At 39.6% G+C, this 20,170-nt stretch overlaps 1 protein-coding gene across 1 annotated transcript in view; it reads right to left on the bottom strand.

Moving 5' to 3' along the window:
- Positions 1-206: 206 nt before the first annotated feature.
- PLA2R1 (phospholipase A2 receptor 1) overlaps positions 207-20,170 on the bottom strand; it is a 104,188-nt gene continuing 84,224 nt past the window's right edge. Inside the window, 11 exon segments of the mRNA XM_024579825.4 lie at positions 207-3,456; positions 3,458-3,663; positions 3,791-3,823; positions 6,082-6,258; positions 7,391-7,507; positions 8,023-8,163; positions 9,942-10,110; positions 11,645-11,883; positions 14,505-14,652; positions 14,999-15,129; positions 15,775-15,892. Of these exon segments, the coding sequence (XP_024435593.4) occupies positions 3,349-3,456; positions 3,458-3,663; positions 3,791-3,823; positions 6,082-6,258; positions 7,391-7,507; positions 8,023-8,163; positions 9,942-10,110; positions 11,645-11,883; positions 14,505-14,652; positions 14,999-15,129; positions 15,775-15,892 (1,587 nt within the window). The 3' untranslated portion in view covers positions 207-3,348.

The following is a 20,170-nucleotide window of genomic DNA, read 5'->3' on the forward strand; positions in this document are numbered from 1 at the left end:
GAATTGCTAACTCATCACTTCACCCTGAGCAGAAAAATGTAGGAGCGCATTTTGAACACAGGAAAAGACATGAAGCTGTAAACTGGGTTGATAATTCCTTTATTAAAAAGCTTCACTGACATCATTACTTTGACTTTTTTTCTCTGTTTGGTGTCATGGAGGCTTTTCTCAAGGTAAGAGGTCACAGTAAGATTTGGAGTGAAAGCCATGTCTTTTTTTTTTTTTTTAAAGTAGAGACAAGCATTTGTACAAAGAGGTAGGAAATAAGAACCGGTATCACACCATGACCTCAGGGGTATGTTCACACAAATCAGTCCTTAAACCTATGCAGGTTAAAGATTCTGGAAACTAAACTCCTTCAATATACTCATGTCCCTGTGTCCCTCAGAAATCTTTATGCACCTTCAGGGTGTGTGTCCTCAGTTTGAAGACTTTATTTAGAGAGTGCATTTCCATAGCCCACGGAAGCTACATAATTAACCAAACATGGATGTCAAGTTAACTTCTTTTGTAGGCAGAAGTAGGAGACCCAGTAGAGGACTCCAAGGCTCTTGTAGATGGAGGCCTGACTATAGGGAAGAACTTGGACCTGAATGACTGAGTAGAGCCAACACTCCTACAAGCCCATGTCGGTGTGGATGAGAAGTAAATCTTTGCTGTGTTAAACCATCAAGATTTTGGCATTGTTTGCTACAGAATTTAGCCTCCCGTACTAACAGAGTTGCCGATGGTGCTGGATAGGGTCTCGTTACTGCAGGGGTGAAGGGGCTTGTAGCCAAGAACTGCAGTGTTCATGTAGGGAATGGAATGGGAGTCACAGCCAATTGTCTGGGGTTAGCTGGTGCCAAGGAGAGTAAGGATGGGGCCAGATCAAAGAGAATAGACTACAGGTTGCACCAACTACAGGCTTCATAGCAGGTGGCAGCAGAATTCTTGGGAGTGGGGCCAGACAACTACCTTCAGTGGACACCAGGTAATACACACCCACAGTCAGTCGTCCCCTTTTCTCAGTGCCGCCAGGGCACAAGCCACAGCGCTCTCATATAGCCAACCATCATTTTGAGGAAGGAAAGGAAACTCCAAAAGACTGAATGTTTATCTAAATAGACCATCTAATCCATGCTTGATAGGGAGTGGACCTTCAATAAAAGAAACATTGAAACTGCAAGACTGTTGGAATTGGAAGAGCCATTGGATTTAATGAGAAAACCCTAGATTTTCCGTTACCCAGAGTCATAGAAACTAATTGATTCTTTCAGAGGGGGGTGCATTAACTATGCGTGAGTGAGTTTGTGACCCTGTTGCTTTTTTCTTTTCATGCTGTAGCTATGAAATCAAGTTCAGATTAAAAATAGATATGAAAAAAAGTTTAAAAGTGCACATGTATGCACAAACGAGAATAGTTCAGTACTTTCTATTTCTGAAGTTCCGGTAATGTGAAGGACTGCATGATCTGTCCATGGGGACGGTGTCTGAAGGCGTGGTTCAACACGTAACATCAAAGGACAGAGCACTGACAAGCGGTACCGTTTCTGTCTGCAAGACCACTTCACGAATGACATACTTTGTCAAACTGTTATGTGTGACAATTCCACTTCAATATACCTTGACTGGAAGGATAATTGATGAGCAGTATTTTTTTTTTTTTACCAAGTCCACTGAAAAGAACAGAACTTTAATTTCAATTTCACATGACAGATTATTAAATTGGGCTTTTATACCATCTGGTTAGTTCAAGCCAATCATTTGTTTGAGTCATAAATATACAACTGTCATATGACATAATATCTTTTAAAAAATAAAGTTCCAAAACTCAACAAAAATGATGGACGTTGATCGTTCCAGTGTGTAAACTACACACACAGCGGGAGCAAAAAGCTGCTTTTGGAAGCTGTAGTAACCGTTGCAGGCTGCGGGTACTTCCTTCTGAGGGCGTGCCCTTCAAATGGTATTTCCAGATGATGCTTTTCCACTTGGAAATTCATTCATACCTTCTCTCGGAGCTCCACCTTGTGACTAGTGGCCACTAGTTTTGAGGCAGCTGGTTGCAATAATTAAAGTGCACACTCTGGGGAGGCCCTGGCATTCCTCCAGTTTTTCCTCTATCACAGGACCTTACTTAATTTTCATAACCATCTCATATTTTTTACTCATGCATTTCTCTACTGGTTTGCTGTCAGTTTTTCTTCATTAGAAAAGAAGTGCCATGAAAACAGGAAGCTCATGGACTTGCTTACCCCTGTACCTCCAGGCTCTAGAACGGCATTTGGCTCGTGATAGGAACTCAATAAACATTTATTTAATGAGTAAACCCTAAATACTGATGATGAAGTCAGTTTCCTTTATCAGAAATTAATGAAGGCAGATAAAATCTGTGATTTTAAATTTATGGACAGTATCCTGCTTTTACTCATTATTTACCCATTACACTTACTAGTCTAACACAAATGGAGACAGTTCCCCAGAGCCATGGTTTACTAACTAGAACACTCCAAATAAACTCATTTAGATGGCAAAGGCATCTAGATTACTACTGGAGAGTAATTTACTGAGCACTTTTCAACACGTTTTTGAGTCTGTTTCTAATGGGACTGTAATTCAGATCTTCAATTTTTCCTTTAAATTCGAATTACATTTTATGGTTTTTTTGGTTATTAGGAGTGTTATATATTACTTTACACCTTTAGTTTTTAATAAAACCTATGAGTTTTATTAAAAGATCTCAATAAATTTTTTAAGCTTATATAAGATATTTTTAACTATCAAACTTATTCGTTAATTAGTGATTGAAGGTTTTGGGCCACATTGTGTGGTTGCTTATAAAAGCATGCTGCTAACCAAGAACTTACTATTTGAAGAAAAGTAAATTTTCTTCCCCTTTAGTCTGAGAAGTTAGGACTAATGAAAATGAATGTCACTCTGAATATTAGTTTAGAGCCCAGAACTGGTGACTTTTAAGCAGAGAAATCAGTATCTTTCAAAAACGGATCGAATTAAAAAGAGACTGCTTCAAAAACAAGAAACCTCTCAGAAGCTTCTTCCTTTTCCTTTCTTGTATAAGTGTAGGGTTTTAAATTTTGTTTTACTTCTTCTCTTTTAATGGAATGAGTGTGAGTAAATGTCTAAATAGCTTAGTTTTAACAAAACATTTTGCAAAAGCTATTATTCACGTTTGAGAGTTTTCAATAGGGAATTTCTCTTAATAGTTCTTGTTTTCTGATTAATTGTGTAATTTCCCCTTTTTAAGAATAGATCACAGGTGGGGAAACGAATAAATCAACACCCATCTATTTGGTTACAATTCAAAACCAGTGATCATTTTAAGAATAATTAAAACAATGACACAACTTACACTAAAGTGGCATTTGCTCTGTAAGGGAAAAAACAGAGGCAGCTTCCCTTCAATTCTTTCCTTGTCCTTGGGCTCTGGCATTCTCTAACTTCATTACTGTGGCTCATTCTTCTCAAGATCAGAAATGAGAATGTTTTCTTCCAAACGCACTGCGCTGAAGTCGGTTGTCCGGTAGTAGGGGCTCCCAAAGTCTGCGAGCCTCCTGCAGACGCCACTGTGGCGCTTGTACACGCAGAGGGAAAGCGTGGAGACCGCGGCCAGGATTATCAGCGTCAGCGCTACCGCGAGCGGTACAAGGCTGTGACTTGGTCCTAACAGAAGATGAAAAAAAGGAAAACTTCAATGACAACGAAGTACTATAGACACTGTGACATAGTTACTTTCTATTTTATTATTTCTAAAAAAAAATCAAAATGTTCTCTACAGTTCCAAACATACCTTTTCCTACATGTTCTTTTACCACGTGAATACCTAAAATCAAGTACAAAAAAAAGCGAGATGAAGTTTTTCTTTTCATTCAGCAGAACTATGTCATTACTTATACCATTACTTATGTCATTACTTAATCTCACTATTTAGGTTTATAGCAAGGCTCAGCAAACCATGGCCCATGGGTTAAATGTGCGCTTCTGTTTTTATAAGTAATGTTTTACTGGAATCGGCCAGATTCTTCCGTTTCTGCACTGTGTGTGGCTGCCTTCATGCTACAATGGCAGCAGGACAGAGACCACATGGCCCCCGGAGCCTCAGGTATTTATATCTGGCCCCTTACAGTGAAGTTCGCTGACCCCTGATTTACTGTAATCATTACTACTGCTTACAAACGCATACATTGCCGGTTTTTCTTTTTTTAAGCCAAAGAATTCCCATCTCGTCTCAGCACTGTGCTGCAGTGGAAATGTGAGTAAAGCATAGTCCCCGCCTGCAGGAAACTCAGTTGTGTTGGGACTTGCTACGGGGTTTGTCCAGCAGTGACAACCTCCCGCCTTCATGCCAGGACTTAAGCATCGACCTCTAGTCATACTTGGGCTTTCAAGAATCTTGAGAAATGAATAATACCTCCTCCATCCAAAAAGTGAAAGGATTTTCTACTGTAAAAATGTATCTCAAGTACACTCTATCTCAAAATTTGAACTCTGCTATTTTTGAGATCTAGATAAAGACGTAGAGAGTGACCAGAAAAAGACTAGTGAAGGATTTGTGAGCGGGAGGTGCCTTGGTGCACTGCTTATGCCCATTCACTCCTATAGACTTACAAGAAACATCATCCTTGTTACCAGTAGCAAAATGCTATCTTTAAAAAGGCCCTGTCTGTGCAATTTAAAAATAATATTGTATAATTTTGCATAATACAATGGAAAAGTATTGTTTTGTGTGTGTATGTGTGTGAGTGTGAAGATACTTTAAGGAGTGTTAGAAGAAAGAGTATTTCAGAATGGAGGCAGTGAGAAGGTGTAGAAGGATCCGGTAGACGGAAAATTGGGACTGTAATCCTCGATGTAGCCTCAGTTTGGACAGCACTTTTCTCATCTGTAAAATGGGAATGTTCTATCTGCTCCTCTGCCCCTGTAAGTTGTTGTGAAGGATGAAAGAGACACTGTGTATCACAGGAAGCTTAAAGTCCTGTACAAACATGAGGTGTCTCTGATTTGTCCTTGATACATAAATGCTGCAGGTCACTTGGGCGTGTTATTTATCACACAGAGTTGATAATCTCACTATTTAGGTTTCAAACATTAGTGCCCACACCTACCAATTTTTTTCTTCTTCATTACCAGTATGCAATCCGTCTCCAAAGTCTGATGATTCTCTTTTCCCTTTTCCACTCTCCCTCTTTGTTCTTAGTTCCATTGCTCAAATTACAAGTACCTCTCTTTACATCTGGGTGAATGTGACTCCCCTGAAGGTGTCCACGGAGCACCTAGTGGGTCCCTGTCTCCTTCACGCAAAGTTCAGCTCTTCCTGGATCCTACATTACTGTTCAATTTAATTCCCATCACCACCTAACATGAGCTCTTTGCTCCAATCTCAGCTCATTCTCAATTGCTGCCTTTAGTCATGTGTCCAATATATGCTTTCTTCCCTCTATTCTCTTCTTTTGGGATTCTAAGGCCTCATCTCCGTGAAGCCGTCTCCAGCTGTCTTTATAACACCGGCACCTAGAAACTGTTGTGATTATTATAACTACCTTTCCACTGTTAATGTTCCTTATTAATGCCCTGTCTAAGCAATCTTTGCTATTGTTTGCAACAGACTAGAATTTTCTGGCTTAGATTTCTAAAATTATTCTTTTATCACTAAAAACTAAGTATGTAGCTTAAGATAAAGTTAAAATATGTCTTTTACGATATATTAGAGCATGTGACAGAGAATCACATGTACTTTTCTGCAAGGACGACTAAAGCTAGGTTGTATTTCTTTAAGACGAGCCTTGTAATTCTCAGTAGCAGTTGTCAGAAAGAGGACTGTTGGTTTAGACTTCTAGCTCTCCCTGCTTGATGTAAACTGCTTTTGTCCTTATGAGGTTAACAGCTAGGGTGGCACCAGAAAGTCACAGCCTTTGAGTTAAATGTTCTATGACTTATCAGATATAGAACAAGAGGATAATATTAGAATCTATCCGAATACACCCTGAATTCTTGGAGTTTAAAAACTTAAGTGCTAATGAGGTGGGTCAACAATAGTCAGGGTGGAATCAAAATAAAGAATCACCCCCTCACTTTACCCACCTGCCTCCATTTTACATATAAATCCTTTTTTTTCTTGACACGGAGATAACTGCCATGCTCCTGTGGGGACGCTCAGGGCGACGCACAGATGGAGTGTGGTGGGGTCCATCTCAGGCTTCCGAATGCCCCAGTTTGACCAGGCTGTGGGAGTCCCATCAGACCACTTTATGGTTTTATCTGTGGGGAAATTGCCGACTGATAGATGATGTACATGGTTGTCAAGCCTGCTAAGACTGGAGTGAACCATAGAAAGCAGCTCCTACATTTACTGGGATTCACTCCTTATCTGATGCTTTTAACTCAGTAAGTGCAGTTATGAACTCAACACCCAATGGTAGGTATGAGTAATGTTGCCTTGTGAAGAACTCTCCATTTTAATTTAGTTCACTTAGGAAACATCCTAATGTTTCTTAATATAAGTTTGGATTTTGAAATAGTTCTTATCATTATAAGTGATTTAAAGAAATTATTTAATGAACTAAACTAATCAACCTAGAGAAGAAAATCCTTTGAAGTCCTAACATCCATATCATTACAAAATGGCTCACTTTCTGAAAGAATTTCACAGCGAGTTTCTTTAAACAGCAGGCCAGGGGTGTACCAGTGGGTGGGGCCGTGGGAGAGTCCATCCACGTGTAGGCAATAATGAGGTCTAGTGTCTGAAAAGGATTTAAAACCAACACTAAACCCAACTAAAATTCAGTCAGCTTTTTGTTATCACCATGTGCTAGAAATTCGAAACAGCATCCATGATTGAAATAGCCTCCTTGGCAGGGAGACGCACCCTCTACCTTGGTACCCCACTGGAACAAGCTGTCCATACCAGTTTACATATTTTTCCTTACAAGTACTTTCAATAGCCATCATTTAAATAAAGGAAAGAATACCACACAATCATTTGAATACAAAGTCTGGTTTTTATGAGTAACAAATAACTCTAATTGCATAATTTCACACTGAGACGTTTCCTTAACTCTACTGTGCTTTTTAAACATTTAGGAACCTGGGGTATTTTCAAGTGAATACGGTTTTAGTGTGTACGACCAAGCCTGTGAACATAAAGTTCCAGTCAAGCTTCTTAATGTAGATAAACTCGTTTGTATTCATTTGGGGTATTCTGGGGTGATTCACAGGGAAAGAGGGTATAGAGAAAAGGGTTAGCAATGTTGTCTTTGGAAGAAATGGCTTTCAGATTCATGCTATTTGTTCACAGCATCTGAGAGTTTTCTGGTTCGTAGAGGCCACATTCATCAGCCGGACCACGTGTGTTTATTTCTGCCCTGTCCTCTTCTCCACACAAGGCACTTACCGCCCGCATCCAACTGAGCGTTCAACCAGACGGTCTGCACAGAAGCAGCAAAAACAACAAGCTCTTCTAGGAGAAATGAATTTTCAGCCTCATCCTTAATTGTTAAAAGATTAGATCCTATAAAAGAGACAAACAGCAAATGAAGAAGTATTTGTGTTCACATATCCACAAAACTTTTAAAATGTCTCCTATACTGTCCATAATTTGTAAAGCTCAGGCTTTGAAAAATTCCATTGTATGTAAGTGATTTTTGATTAAAGTGTTAAAGCAAAACCACATTTATTAGATATAATACAGATATAAGAGATATAAGTACTTCGGAAGTGAAAATAAGTGAAAACATAGAATACTAATTTTAGGGAACATTAAAAATTTGTAATTCAAATACATTCAAAAGGAACATTCTGTGGGGGGAAGTGCAGAATTCTGAGACATCATCTTAGGTTTTAAAATTTTATACTGACATTGAGTTTCATATATTAGCCATCCCCCAAATAAACAAATTCAATTGTATTTTTTTTCAATTTTTTTGTTGCTGCTAAAATCACCAAATAATCAGACAAAAAAATTACATTGTTTACTAAATGATCAAGGAGCACATTGAAAGCATTTTACCATCACAAAAGAATTACCTTCCTTTTTGCAAAATTCCTGAGCAGCCTCAAAACTCATACTGTCTAGGACTGTAGAAAAACTGTAACAATTACTTTTGAATTTTATCCAGGGAATAGATGTCTCTGAGCACAACTCTGGGTGTCCAAATGGTCTTGTTTCTATAAATAAAAATCAGTTATGATTTCATGTGGTGTTTATCTCCTATGAGATAAATATTGCATTATGTTATATGAAAGACCAAGACAAACACACATATGTAATGAGACTTTCATGATAATACCCTGAACAGTGGGTACTACATTTAATATAAATATTACAAAACTAGGACTGGTTTATAGCATTTCTGGAAGAAATACTCTTTACCCACACGTAACAGGGCATACATACTACTGCATATCTTCATAGGCTTAGTTTGGGTGCTGCCCGGGTGAGGCTGGCTGACTTCCAAGTTTACATTTCGTATCACATTGAAGGATGTGATTCATACAAATACTGGCGGCTGAGTGAAGCTGGCCAAAGGCAATTCTAAATGTACACAATGTGTTGCATGCAGTGCTGAATATTACAGTTCTAGCAAACCCTTACTTCAAATCAACCCACTAGAGAAAATAATGCCTTCAATAACGCATCGCACAGCATAGCATAACATAACAAACACAACATAACTAACATAACGTACCATCACAACACAGGGAAACTGGGGTGGACTTTGCCTCAGAGGGCACGCAGGAGAACCAGACACACCCATGCTGAGATCCTGGGGGTGTGGCTGTGGGCGTGATACCTATCTCCCTCCAATTTGGTTCTTTATCTACAAAAGAGAGCTACCAGCAACGTCTTTTTTACAACTTGAGAAGTTTAAATAAGCTAGTGCCTCATGCTTCTTAAGCATTCAATATACATGCAATGCTGTTGAAAGGGAAGGCTAACTTTTATGGTGTCTCAGAAGCAGAATTGGCTTTTCTAATATATATAATTATTATTTACATTTTCATCCTGAATTATTTTTACCTGAAGTTACCTAATGTGCATGGCATTTGACTTAGAATATCCAGAATGTAAGAAATAAATGAACTTTTACTAAAAGGGAGATGCGAAAAGGAACCAACCAGTGTTAAGGAGCTCTACACATACCGCAGCAGTCACGGGAACGGGACCTGGTGTGACGTGAGAACTGCCACATCAGAGAGCGAGGAGACTAGGCTTCTACTCCTGGGGCTGTTGATGGGCATCTGTGAGATCTTCTAGGAGCTATTTAATGCTCTGAATTTATTTCATCTTTAAAATAAAGTTTACCTGGCCTAACAAGGTGAACTTTCACTGTAATGAAATGTTACTATCATTTTAACATTTAAATATATACGTGATGTAGATATAAACATCATTGCCATTATTATTATGACTCTAGAATGCTATTCACCCTTGACTTAAACATCAAGCCCCCGTCTAGCATTCAAGGTCACCCATGCTCCTAACCCACATTGCTAGCCTGATTTCCTACCTGTCCTTTAACCATAACGTGTGATGCAGGAGAATCTCAACACCAGCTTTGCCTTATCCATTTCCCATTCTTCCTTCCTTCCATGTCTTTGCCCAATCTTCTCTGCTCAGAATGCTTCTCCATGTCCCTTCATTACGCTGTTCATATACTTCAAGAGCGATCTCCACAGTCAAGTCCTTCAAAAATTCTTTCTACATATTTCTCCACGTTGATACGATGTGCTTTTTTTTCCTGCTAACCCCCACAACACTTGCCACCTCTCATATTGTTTGGCAGCCCTGCCCAGTATAACAGTTATTCGTCTGGATATTGCCTACCAGACCAGAGGCTTCTTGAGGGCAGATACTCTTTACCACTCTCCCCATCGCTCCTGCTTAGCCTTGCTTACAGCACGTGCATGGTACATACTCTGGAGCTGAATGGGATTGAACCTACCAGTAGGTACACGACAAATGGCTCCTTGCAGAAATGACTCGCAGGCTGTGCTGCTCCAGCGCCCACTGGTGTCAGCAAAAACACAGTCACCCTGCACAGATGACTCATCATCTTTCCAAAAGGTGAAGGAGGATTTGGTGCCATCTGACCAGTCAAAATTGAGACCATTCTGTGGAGGGAAATCGAGCCATCATTTCCTCACCAAGACTGCTGGTGGCATCACCCAACACTGTGTGAGCATCTCTGACTTCACATATAGATTTCTATTTCCCCTCCTAACACTCTTATTTCAGGGGTCTGGGACAGCTGGTGAACATGGCCTGACAAAAAGGAATATCTGCCACAGGAGGTTTCTTTTTTAGTTTTGGGGAATCCTCGACTCCTTGCCACCGTAATTTGCCAGCAAGCAATCAGAGTAAAGTTGGATCAACACCTTGTTCTTTATACCGAAATAAATTTTGGACTGATCAAAGATTCAAACATAAAATTGAACATATAAGAGTACTAAAGAAAACTTGGCTAAACATTTTATACTCTCGGTGTGGGGAAAATCTTTCCAAGTCTGATAGAAAATCCAGTGGCCATAAAGCAAAAATAGACTACATAAGTTAAAATGTCCTGTAATATCAAAACACAATAAAGCACCACAAAATACCATCCTCTCACCTTCCCCACTGGCAAGGATTAAAACTTTGACTTACTCAGTGTTGGCAAGGACGTGAAAAAACTAGGTGTTACCACACACTGTTGCTGGCATGGAAATTAGTGCAAACTTTTGGAGGGCAATGGCACTCCTCACGAAAATTTAAAGTGTACTTAGAAACTTCACTGCTGGGAACTCATCCTACTTGCACGAGGATATTTGTCGTGCGTTGTGTGTAATTGTGAAAACTGGGAAGAACCAAATGACCATTCATAGAACTGTTGAACAAACTGTGGTATAGCCTTATATGTGCTCAATCTTTAGGTGCTGACATTGAAAGCTGTACAAAGTACATGAAAGACAAAAAGCAAGTTTAAAGGTAGCATGCACAGTGAGTTCTCATCTGCATTTAGAAAACAACACTCACCTGTCCCACCTACACACAGTGCCTATGGAGGGAATTTCTACGTGGCACACAGGAGACCGTTTACAGCGCTGACACTGGGCGCCAGCACCGGAGTCGGGAGAGAACAGATGGATCTTTCACCAATTTGAGTGTGTAATGTGTTTATGAAAGAGAAAAGAGAGCTAAATCAAAATATCTTGCTCTCCAAACCACATCCTTGGGGGAGAAAGATAACCTATCTGTTAAATGTCAGGGGTACGGAGTTAATGACCAAATTTCTAGGCAGGAAGAATGATTCACTTTTTGGGGGGATGTCTTCAATGCAACGATCACCCACATGCGAGTGCTGGGGTTCAGCATGTGTCCCAGGGCACGAGGAAGTATCTGAAATTCCTCAGAAGTGTTCATAGAACCTCGAAGGGCATTCATTTCCAGAAATTAAGCAAGTGGATATTTACTCTTAAAAGGTACACACCTTTATTTTGTGGTCATAGGCTTCTCATAAGTTTGGTCAGTATTTATTGTATAACCCAATGACTTAACTCTACATTTACTAGGAGATTTTTTCTGTGGTAATTTCAGCGGCTATATTACTGAGGAAGTAGATGGAACTTAGGCAGGCAAGGATTGTCCACGGGATTTTAGGGCACCTACATCTGCAGAGAACAGTCCGATCCAGTGGGCGCGTCCCAGCCGGTTGAGGATGACAGTGAGGAAGGACTGGTGATACAGATCTGCAATGCTGACCAGTTCAGCTCCGTGCATCAGACAGGTTTCCAGTGCTGTGTACCAAGTCATATTTGCACTAATCAGTTTGTAAGTTCTGTTTCCATATTCTAAGGTATTAGGGATTGCATACATATCAGATGTATTGACGCCATGTCCAGAAGTGTCTAGAACAAGAACACAACAAACATCATTGGCAGCATCTGGATGTGAAAGGGAGAGGCAAGGCTTAGCATGGAAACCTGTCACAGTGACCCATGCTGTTGTTAACATTAGCGTTTTTCTTCCCCTAAATGGACTACTCGAAGTGAGGACACTTCCTGAAAGCATAGGGGATGCTGAAGGATGAAAACACATAGGAAATTTTGTGAATGAGTTTCTTTTAAAAATATAAACATAAGTGTACATTAAACATTCCTAGAAGGTTTCCCATTTTGACCATCCTTTGTCAAACCGACCACTCTTCGGCGGAATTCATGGGATCTCCTTAGGTAGGTTTCATCCTGCTGTCTCTGCTCTGCCTAACACACGCCGCTCTGGCGGAACGCAGTGCTTACTAAGAGCACGTCGACACATATGTCATATAGTCATTTACTGCACTGCAAACATAATTTACAAGTGTGTATTCCCAAATATAATACTTTATTAAGCTTTTGAGACTGTCCGATAGTTACTATCATATTTGATGTTTACATAGATATACTCTATAAAGAAGTTTAAAAAACAATGAACAGAAATACACTGTTCTTATAAATAGTTACTGTTAAAGTCATAGGTCGGATTTGAGATTTATAAATTAAAACACAAAGTTTTCCCACGTGTGATCATGGGTGCTTTCTTGTTCACAAGCAGTTGTGATCACGTAAAAAGCAAGTCTGTGTTTTACATACAGATGTTTCCTCTTTAATATGTGCCCTTGTCTGTTTGCTCTGTATTATATTGTGTATTTGGATAGGATAGATTTTGAAAACTTAAAATACAAAAACAAGGTAAGTGTTTCTTAAGTGTCTGATCTAAGTGGCTGGGATTTATTTCTACACACTTATTTTATTACGTGTGGGCTTGAAAAGGAACATAGTGAGATGTGGATACTCAGAAGACTTGTGGCTCGATTCTAGTCCTGACCCTGCATGGCTAAGAAAACTTGGGAGTTAGTTAATCCCTCAAAACCTCACATTTGTGGTCTCTAAGATTAGGAGGGCCTGCCCTGGCCACAGAGCTCGGTCGGTAGGAGCGCTGTGTTGATGCCAAGGTTGCGGTTCTATCCGGGGTCAGGGCGTGATCAAGAATCAACCAATGAAGGCACAGATAGGTGAAACAACGAAAAGATATTTCTCTCTCTGTCTCAAATAAATAGATAAGTGTAGTTAAATAATATGGCTTGAAACTAACAATAAAAGGAATCATCCTTTGTTAAAGACATGCTGGGAACTTGCTAAGCACTTTATATACAGAAAGTCTATGAGATATTTCATTTTATAGATGCGGAAATCAATGTTCAGAGAAGAAACCTGACCGACAGTTTATTTACAGAGGTGGGGCGGGAACCCAGGAGTGGTAAGAACTCCAGTGCCCACTATTTATACTGCTTCCAAAAGAACGTACACTTTGTTAGTCCCAAAACCACCAAAGAAAGAAAGGGGTCAGGAGTACATTTCAAGAAGAGATCAACATCAAGGTTGTGGAATAGAATAATTGTATTTAACTGAGAGACCTTGAGTGTGTTATTACTTTTTCTAATCTTCAAGTTCCTCATTTATAAAATGGGAAGACTTTTACCTACTTTTTAGATTTGTCATGAGGATTTTATGGCATAATGCTTATAAAGCCAAGACACAGACAGCGCCAGGTACATCATAAGGTTGCAAGGACATGGTATATTGATATATTTCTTTCCCTACAGAACTCTGCTCTTCTCGTAATATTCTTGATGTAACTGACCTGGTATTTTCCTTTGGTTCCCAATCACTATTGTGATTAAGTGATACCTGTGAACTAGGAAACAAGGCTCTCCTGAACTGCTTTTCTGAAGGTGGGTTGGTACTTAGTATCATTAAAGGGCTCACAGCAAGCAAGAGGAAGAGCTATAATTCACATTACAGGTAAGTACATACACTAGGTTGCCCAGAGTTGTACACAGCTCCAGACATAAACTACAGCCTTCTAGGGCGGCATGGTGCAGGGAAGCTGAGCACTCAGTAAAAGCATGAGATAGGAGCGATTGTTGTTCTTATTACTCAAGATCACTTAAGGTGCACTCACACTGTTCATCGACCCCACTGGCTAGTTGTAATAGTATGGCTTTGGGACTTCACACCAGAAGTCATTGGGGGTTCTCATCACCAGATCTGGAAATACCCTGCATGCCATATTTAGTCTCAGAGACCATTTTTAAGATTCCAAGAAAGGAGTGAGTATTGAGTTGGTTCACTTCCTTGACTCTTTCCTAGCATTTTGCAATGCTTTTTTATTGCCTGAACAGATGCATAATCCAAGAGCAAAGCAATAAAACCTTTGAATATGACCAAATGGGTGCATAAACTTGGCCATCACTGAAGTGGTCTCTGCAGTCCTTAGGACCCCACGAGAGAGCATAACCCTGGGGCAGTGGAAATTAAATGATATATGTATATAGTTCAAAGAATAAAGCTACATGTATAAAGCTCAAAGAACTGGTGCCTGGCACTGTCAGCAATGGAACTGCCAGTTACACAGCATGTAAAACAAGCATGGAAGAGAAGGACGGGCCATGGAACCGGAAGGAATAAGAAAAGCCAGTATTTCTTACCCTGCATTTTCTCACAAACATATCCATAACCTTCTTTTCCACAGTCTTCAAAATACCATTTTCCAGTAAAATGAAAATTAGGATTATTTGACAGCAAAGCACAGAGAGGAATGTGTTTTTGAACTTTGGTGGTGTTACGACTTGAGATCTTTAAAAGAATACATTGTCAAAAAATATATATAACATTACAACATTGACATTTTTATTAAGGACATAATTTTTAAAACTTTAAATACCATTATTCTTCTGTTTGCATTTAATAAACTTGTTTACAAATCACTTCATAACCTAAAACATAAATAATTCTTGTGAATAAAGTAATTACATTTATGGAACATATGAAAATAATATAAAACAGTATTATTAAAAATTAATATTAATAACCAACTAATAAAAATGCATGCCAATAAAATATAGGAGGTATAAAAACATTAGTAAATAAGTCTTGAATAGAATCTCTTGCCAATTTCTAAAAAATAAATCTTAAAACTTACATTTATTGTCTCAAATGGAGACCAGTTAGAATAAACCACAGGCTTTCCATTTAGCCATCTCTCATAATCATCATTTTGTAACCCTATCCACACATTAGTGGTCTGGCCAAAAAGATTCATTGTAATGAAAGCTGAAAAATAAGAATACATCATAAAAGCCAATACTATGTAAACCATTTGGTTAATCAGGCAATTCTGTTTATAGCTACTATTTTATTTAAATGACAGCGAGACTTAATTATAAATCAATTGTCAGAATTACTTCGTCCTTGTTAAGGTGATGCAGTCTCTCTCACTTTTGTTTCAGTTTAAATTGACAGAAATTGGCTGACGAAGTCTGGGATTTCATCGTGTCATTAAGAAAACAATTTCTAGTATTCATTCAATGCCTTTCTTAACAAAAGAGGATTTATTGGCTGTGTTTAAACTAAAGTATATAATTGCTTAAACATCTAATAAAAGTGTGCAGGTGAATCTAAAAGGTCTGAACAAGTATGCCATGCAATTATAGTGGACTTTGCCTCATATTATTTCAGCCATTTTGAAATGCAGATCATAAATAGTCCTTTTTCTTTCTACTCCTGCTGGTGGAACAGACGCAAGTCTCCGAAAGTTAACAGTGTGTAAGCAACGCAGTGCGCTAACTTTTACGGATGTCGCGTTGTAAGCCTTACAGAAAACTCAGGAAAATACTGATTTGGAAATGTTAGAATCGGGGGAGAATACTTAATACTTGAATAAAAATGGTTATTTTTGCCTTACTGAACATGGAATACCTTGTTCCACCTCATTTTCAATGGTGGCCAGTGTCCCCCCTTCTTCAACACAGAAATCTCGAGCAGACGTCCAGTTCTTCCAGCCACTTGGGTCTTTGTGGATTTTCACCAAAAGGCACTATAAACAATAAAAAAAATGTTTACTTCCATATTTTTATAGTGAAGTAAAAACTTCCCAAAGACCCTGAAGATGAGCCTTGAAAACTCAGTAATTTTCTTGCTCAGAAATGACTCATAGTTTTCTCTGAGCGGCTCCACAGGAGAAAGTAAAACGAAGTGAGCCAGCTTTCAGGGTGAGTGCGTGCCTAGCCTGCACCGCGAGAGGCAGGAACAGAAGCAAGGCTGCGTTTTGTCACGCGAGGTGTCAGAACAAGGTCTTCTGCTCAAAGAAAAATAATATTCCTTCCAAAAAGGGACCAGACCGATTGCAGTTTATAGTGGCAGATTGAATCTAAACTGGGCTAATACCAGCTTAGTTCAATTTCAATTACAAATACACTTCTTCAGTTGCAGTGAGAGAGAAATACTAAGGAGTCAAAACCACACCAGCTGTTTAAATTCACTAAGAACTTGGAATCAGCCATGGGGTCAGCAAGCCCGTGAGGAAGAGCCAGAAAAGAAAACATGAGCCCAGTGAGAGGGGAAGCTCGGGCAGAACCAAGGAGACCCAGGAAGAAGACACAAAGGGAGGGTGGCCAGCACTGCCAAACGGAACACAAAAAATGGCCGTGGGATTTGGCAGTGAGACTGATTGTGGCACAGCAGGGGTTACTCATTATGGGAAGAGAAATGGAACAGTAGCTACTAGGCAGGACAGGCACCCAAAGCTCTGTTAGATTTAAACATGTTAGTGAGGCTGGATGGAGTCAGGGGAAGGGGAGGGGGGCGCGGAAAGGCTATAACAGATCAGGCAAAATTCCAGAGAAGTCAGGAGAGACTTAATGCAAAGGATACTCTGTAAGAATATTCTCTCATCAATAAGCATAAGTAACGCTGGTCATTAATAGGTCAGATCTCAAGATCATGCCATTGAGAAAGTCCCATCCTCCTCTAAGGTGACACCCTTCCTTAGTTTCTGAATTTGTCCCCTGTCTCTTCCCCCATCATAAATTCCTTAAAAAGCATAGAGACTAAGTGTTCCTCTTTGACCACAGCAAAGACAGTCACCAGTAAACATGTATGGAATGAAACAAACCCAATGGACTCTGAAATGGCTGTCAAAGGGCGTCGGATATTCTAGGTTTAGTCCAGTGGTTCTCGAATGGGGTTATTTTGCCCCTCCGGGGATATTCTGATAATATCTGGGGACATTGTTGGTATTCCATCTTGAGGTGGGGCGGTTGCTGTTGGCATCTAGTGAGTAGAGACCAGGGAGGTGCTAAACATTCTATACTGCCCAGGTCAGTCCCCCAGAACAAAGAATTTTCCGGCACCGAATGTCAATAGTGCCTGGATAATACTTTTCAGGACTCAGTTCTGAGGCCGTCACTCTTTAGTTTATACCCTTCAGTGATTTTCCGTTTTCTTAGTACAAAAACCAGAAACCCTGATCTAGCCTGAAGTTGAGTCACCAACTAAGAGAGGAAGTACATTTTCAATTCTGGGTCCCTTTACCTCGCTTGCTTCACAAAGAAACAGAATTGGCTGTAAAAGGTTTCAATTTTACAACAACTGTCCTTTTATCTATTTCTTTTATTTTTCCTCTTTACTCTCATTACAAATTCCAAAGAGTGGCACATAGTAATTATTAGGAAGTCTTATCATTTAATGTGAATTCACCTTGTGTTCAGATAGTCACACTAATGAACCATTCATAAATACCGATGAACCGCATTGGTTCAGTTAGCTCAATAAATCTCTCCAGAAAACGCACGCACACACACATGCTCCCCTCTTCGTCCACCCCTCTCCCCAACATTTGCCTCGGCCAAGATTTACCAGCTTCGCTTTGACGGTGTAACCTCCTGTTACAGGACTTCCCTGTTTCTAAAAATATAACATATTTACTAACACACTTCAAAACGGTGTCATTAATAAATAAAGCAAGCAGCAAAATGAAGTACAACATCCTTAATTTTAAACTGTTTATTTACTTACTAAGTTGCAAACTGTGATCAAGTATAATGCATCTCTGAATATGATTGTGAATTGAGGATATCCTCCTGTATTCCAAACAAGTTTTGAATATAAAATTCTTCTTTCATTTCAAAGTCATTTCCAGCTTAAAATCTGTCCCCCAGCATGTCCCCAAACATGGCCCTTCCCCAGGGTTCTTACCGACATGGAGAGACACAGTCCACGCTGCAGTTACACAAGCCTGAAACCTGGGCGTCACCCTCGTTCTCCCACTCCATCACCCCTCCAGCCCCACCGTTTGGAAACCCCATTTCTCAGGGTCCCCCACTATTCCCGCTGCCCCACGTTCGCTGTCCCCATCGCCTCAGCTCAAACTACTAATAACCTCTCACCTGGACAACTGCAGTAGCGTCCTAACTGCTCTTGCCTTTCTCACCTGGCCCTCTTCCACCTTTTATTGGCATGGGCAGCTTGAGTGACTCTTCTCAAAAGTCAGTCCTGATCATGCCCCTCTTTAGTTAAAACCCTTCGAGGGTTTCTTATTGCCCTTGGCGCAAACCCCAGAAAATCTAAGATGCTTTAACCCCCACCTACTTCTTTCACCTCAACCCTCATATTCTAGATCTGTAAGCTTCCTTTAGTTTCTTAACTATGTCTTGTTCCCTCTCACTGTCGGACCTCAGCACATGCTGTTCCCCCTGCTTTTACTGCTCCCTGTCCTTCTGACCACCTCAGTCAGGCATTTTATAGAACTTTATAACACTTCTTCATCATATGGGTCACAATTTTAAATTATACCCTATTTTCCTGATGGATTCACTAATGTTTGTTCCCCCTTAAATCTATAAGCTCCAAAAGAGAAGGGATTGTGTATATTTTTCCTCACCATTGACTTAACAATATCCAACATAGTTGAATGAATGAATAAAATCCTGCTAATTTGAATAAAAATTTTTAAAGAGTGTTTTTTAAGATGTTGTGCATGAAATAAGATACTTGCTAATGCTAAACTAGATGGTGCAAAAAAGCCATTAGCACTTAATTCAGGTCCTTGTATAAAAATGTGTAAGTAGAAGCATAAAAGTTAATCTAATACACACACATGCACACACACACACACACTTAGAATTTCTTTCCCCTACAGCCCTGCTGTGACAAGTATGCTCCCAGGGTAATCCCTAGTCAAGCCTCTTTTACATCCTCAAACACGGAGGAAATCATCTATAAACATTAGAAAAGATGCTTAACTTCTGGTATCTCAGGTTTAAAACTCTAGGAGGTTGACAGTCAACCACCTGAATTTTTTCTTAGAAATAACCAATAAAAATTGGTACTAGGAGGATGACAAACAAGAAACAAAGTTTAATAAGATGTAATATTGGAACTCATTCCGAACTGTGAAGTGAGTAATGTCTATCATTGCTATCTCCTAATTTTCCTTTGGTAGCTTTTTTTATTATTATTAAGCGGGGGAACCATCCACATTGGGCTCTCCATTTCTCTCAGCTATCTATCAACTTCTCTAATAATCTGATAAACTCACTTATTCCAAATGTAGGTGACAGACGAGTCAATCTCAGAACTATTTCTCTTAAACAAAATAAAGGGAAGTGTTAAGGTAAATGAGCAGGACTCCTGTGGCAGGATTTTAGCCATCTATATGTATGCTCTGTCTTCAAAAGAAAGGAAACTGAACGCATGCTGCCACACGGAGGGGTCTGGAGGATGCAGTGCTAAGTGAACTATGCCCGTCAACACAGGAAAAACACTGGGTCGATCCCACTTACAGGCGGAATCTGAAGTAGTCAGACTAGTAGACCAGGAAGTAGAACGGTAGATGCCAGGCGCTTGGGGGAGGGCGAACGAAGGGCTGCCGTTTAATGTGTTCAGAGTTTTAGGTTTTTTACAAGATGAAAATGGCAGATTCATTGCACAACATCATGAATATACTTTACACAACTGTACTATGCACTTAAAAATGAAGACGGTAAATTCTATATACATGAATTTTACCCCAATTAAAAAACTCAGTGCCAAATACATAGTGGTGCTCAATGAACATGTCTAAAATCCAAATGGTTCCATTTCACAAATGAACAATGAGAGGAAGATCACAAAGGAGAGAATCCCCTGCCAATACAACTGAACATACAGATTAAAAATTGGCTCTTGATGATCAAACAGTAAATATTTATAATTTGGGATGCATTTTAATTACTTTCCCCCAAGGCCTTATTTTATTATGCAACGTAAGGAGTGGAGGGGAAGGCTAGGCCTTAATTGGAGGCTATATCTGAAATAATAAATCTGGTTTACAATA

The sequence above is a fragment of the Desmodus rotundus genome, chromosome 2 (genome assembly GCF_022682495.2).
Source record: "Desmodus rotundus isolate HL8 chromosome 2, HLdesRot8A.1, whole genome shotgun sequence".
NCBI classification, from domain to species: Eukaryota; Metazoa; Chordata; class Mammalia; order Chiroptera; family Phyllostomidae; genus Desmodus; species Desmodus rotundus.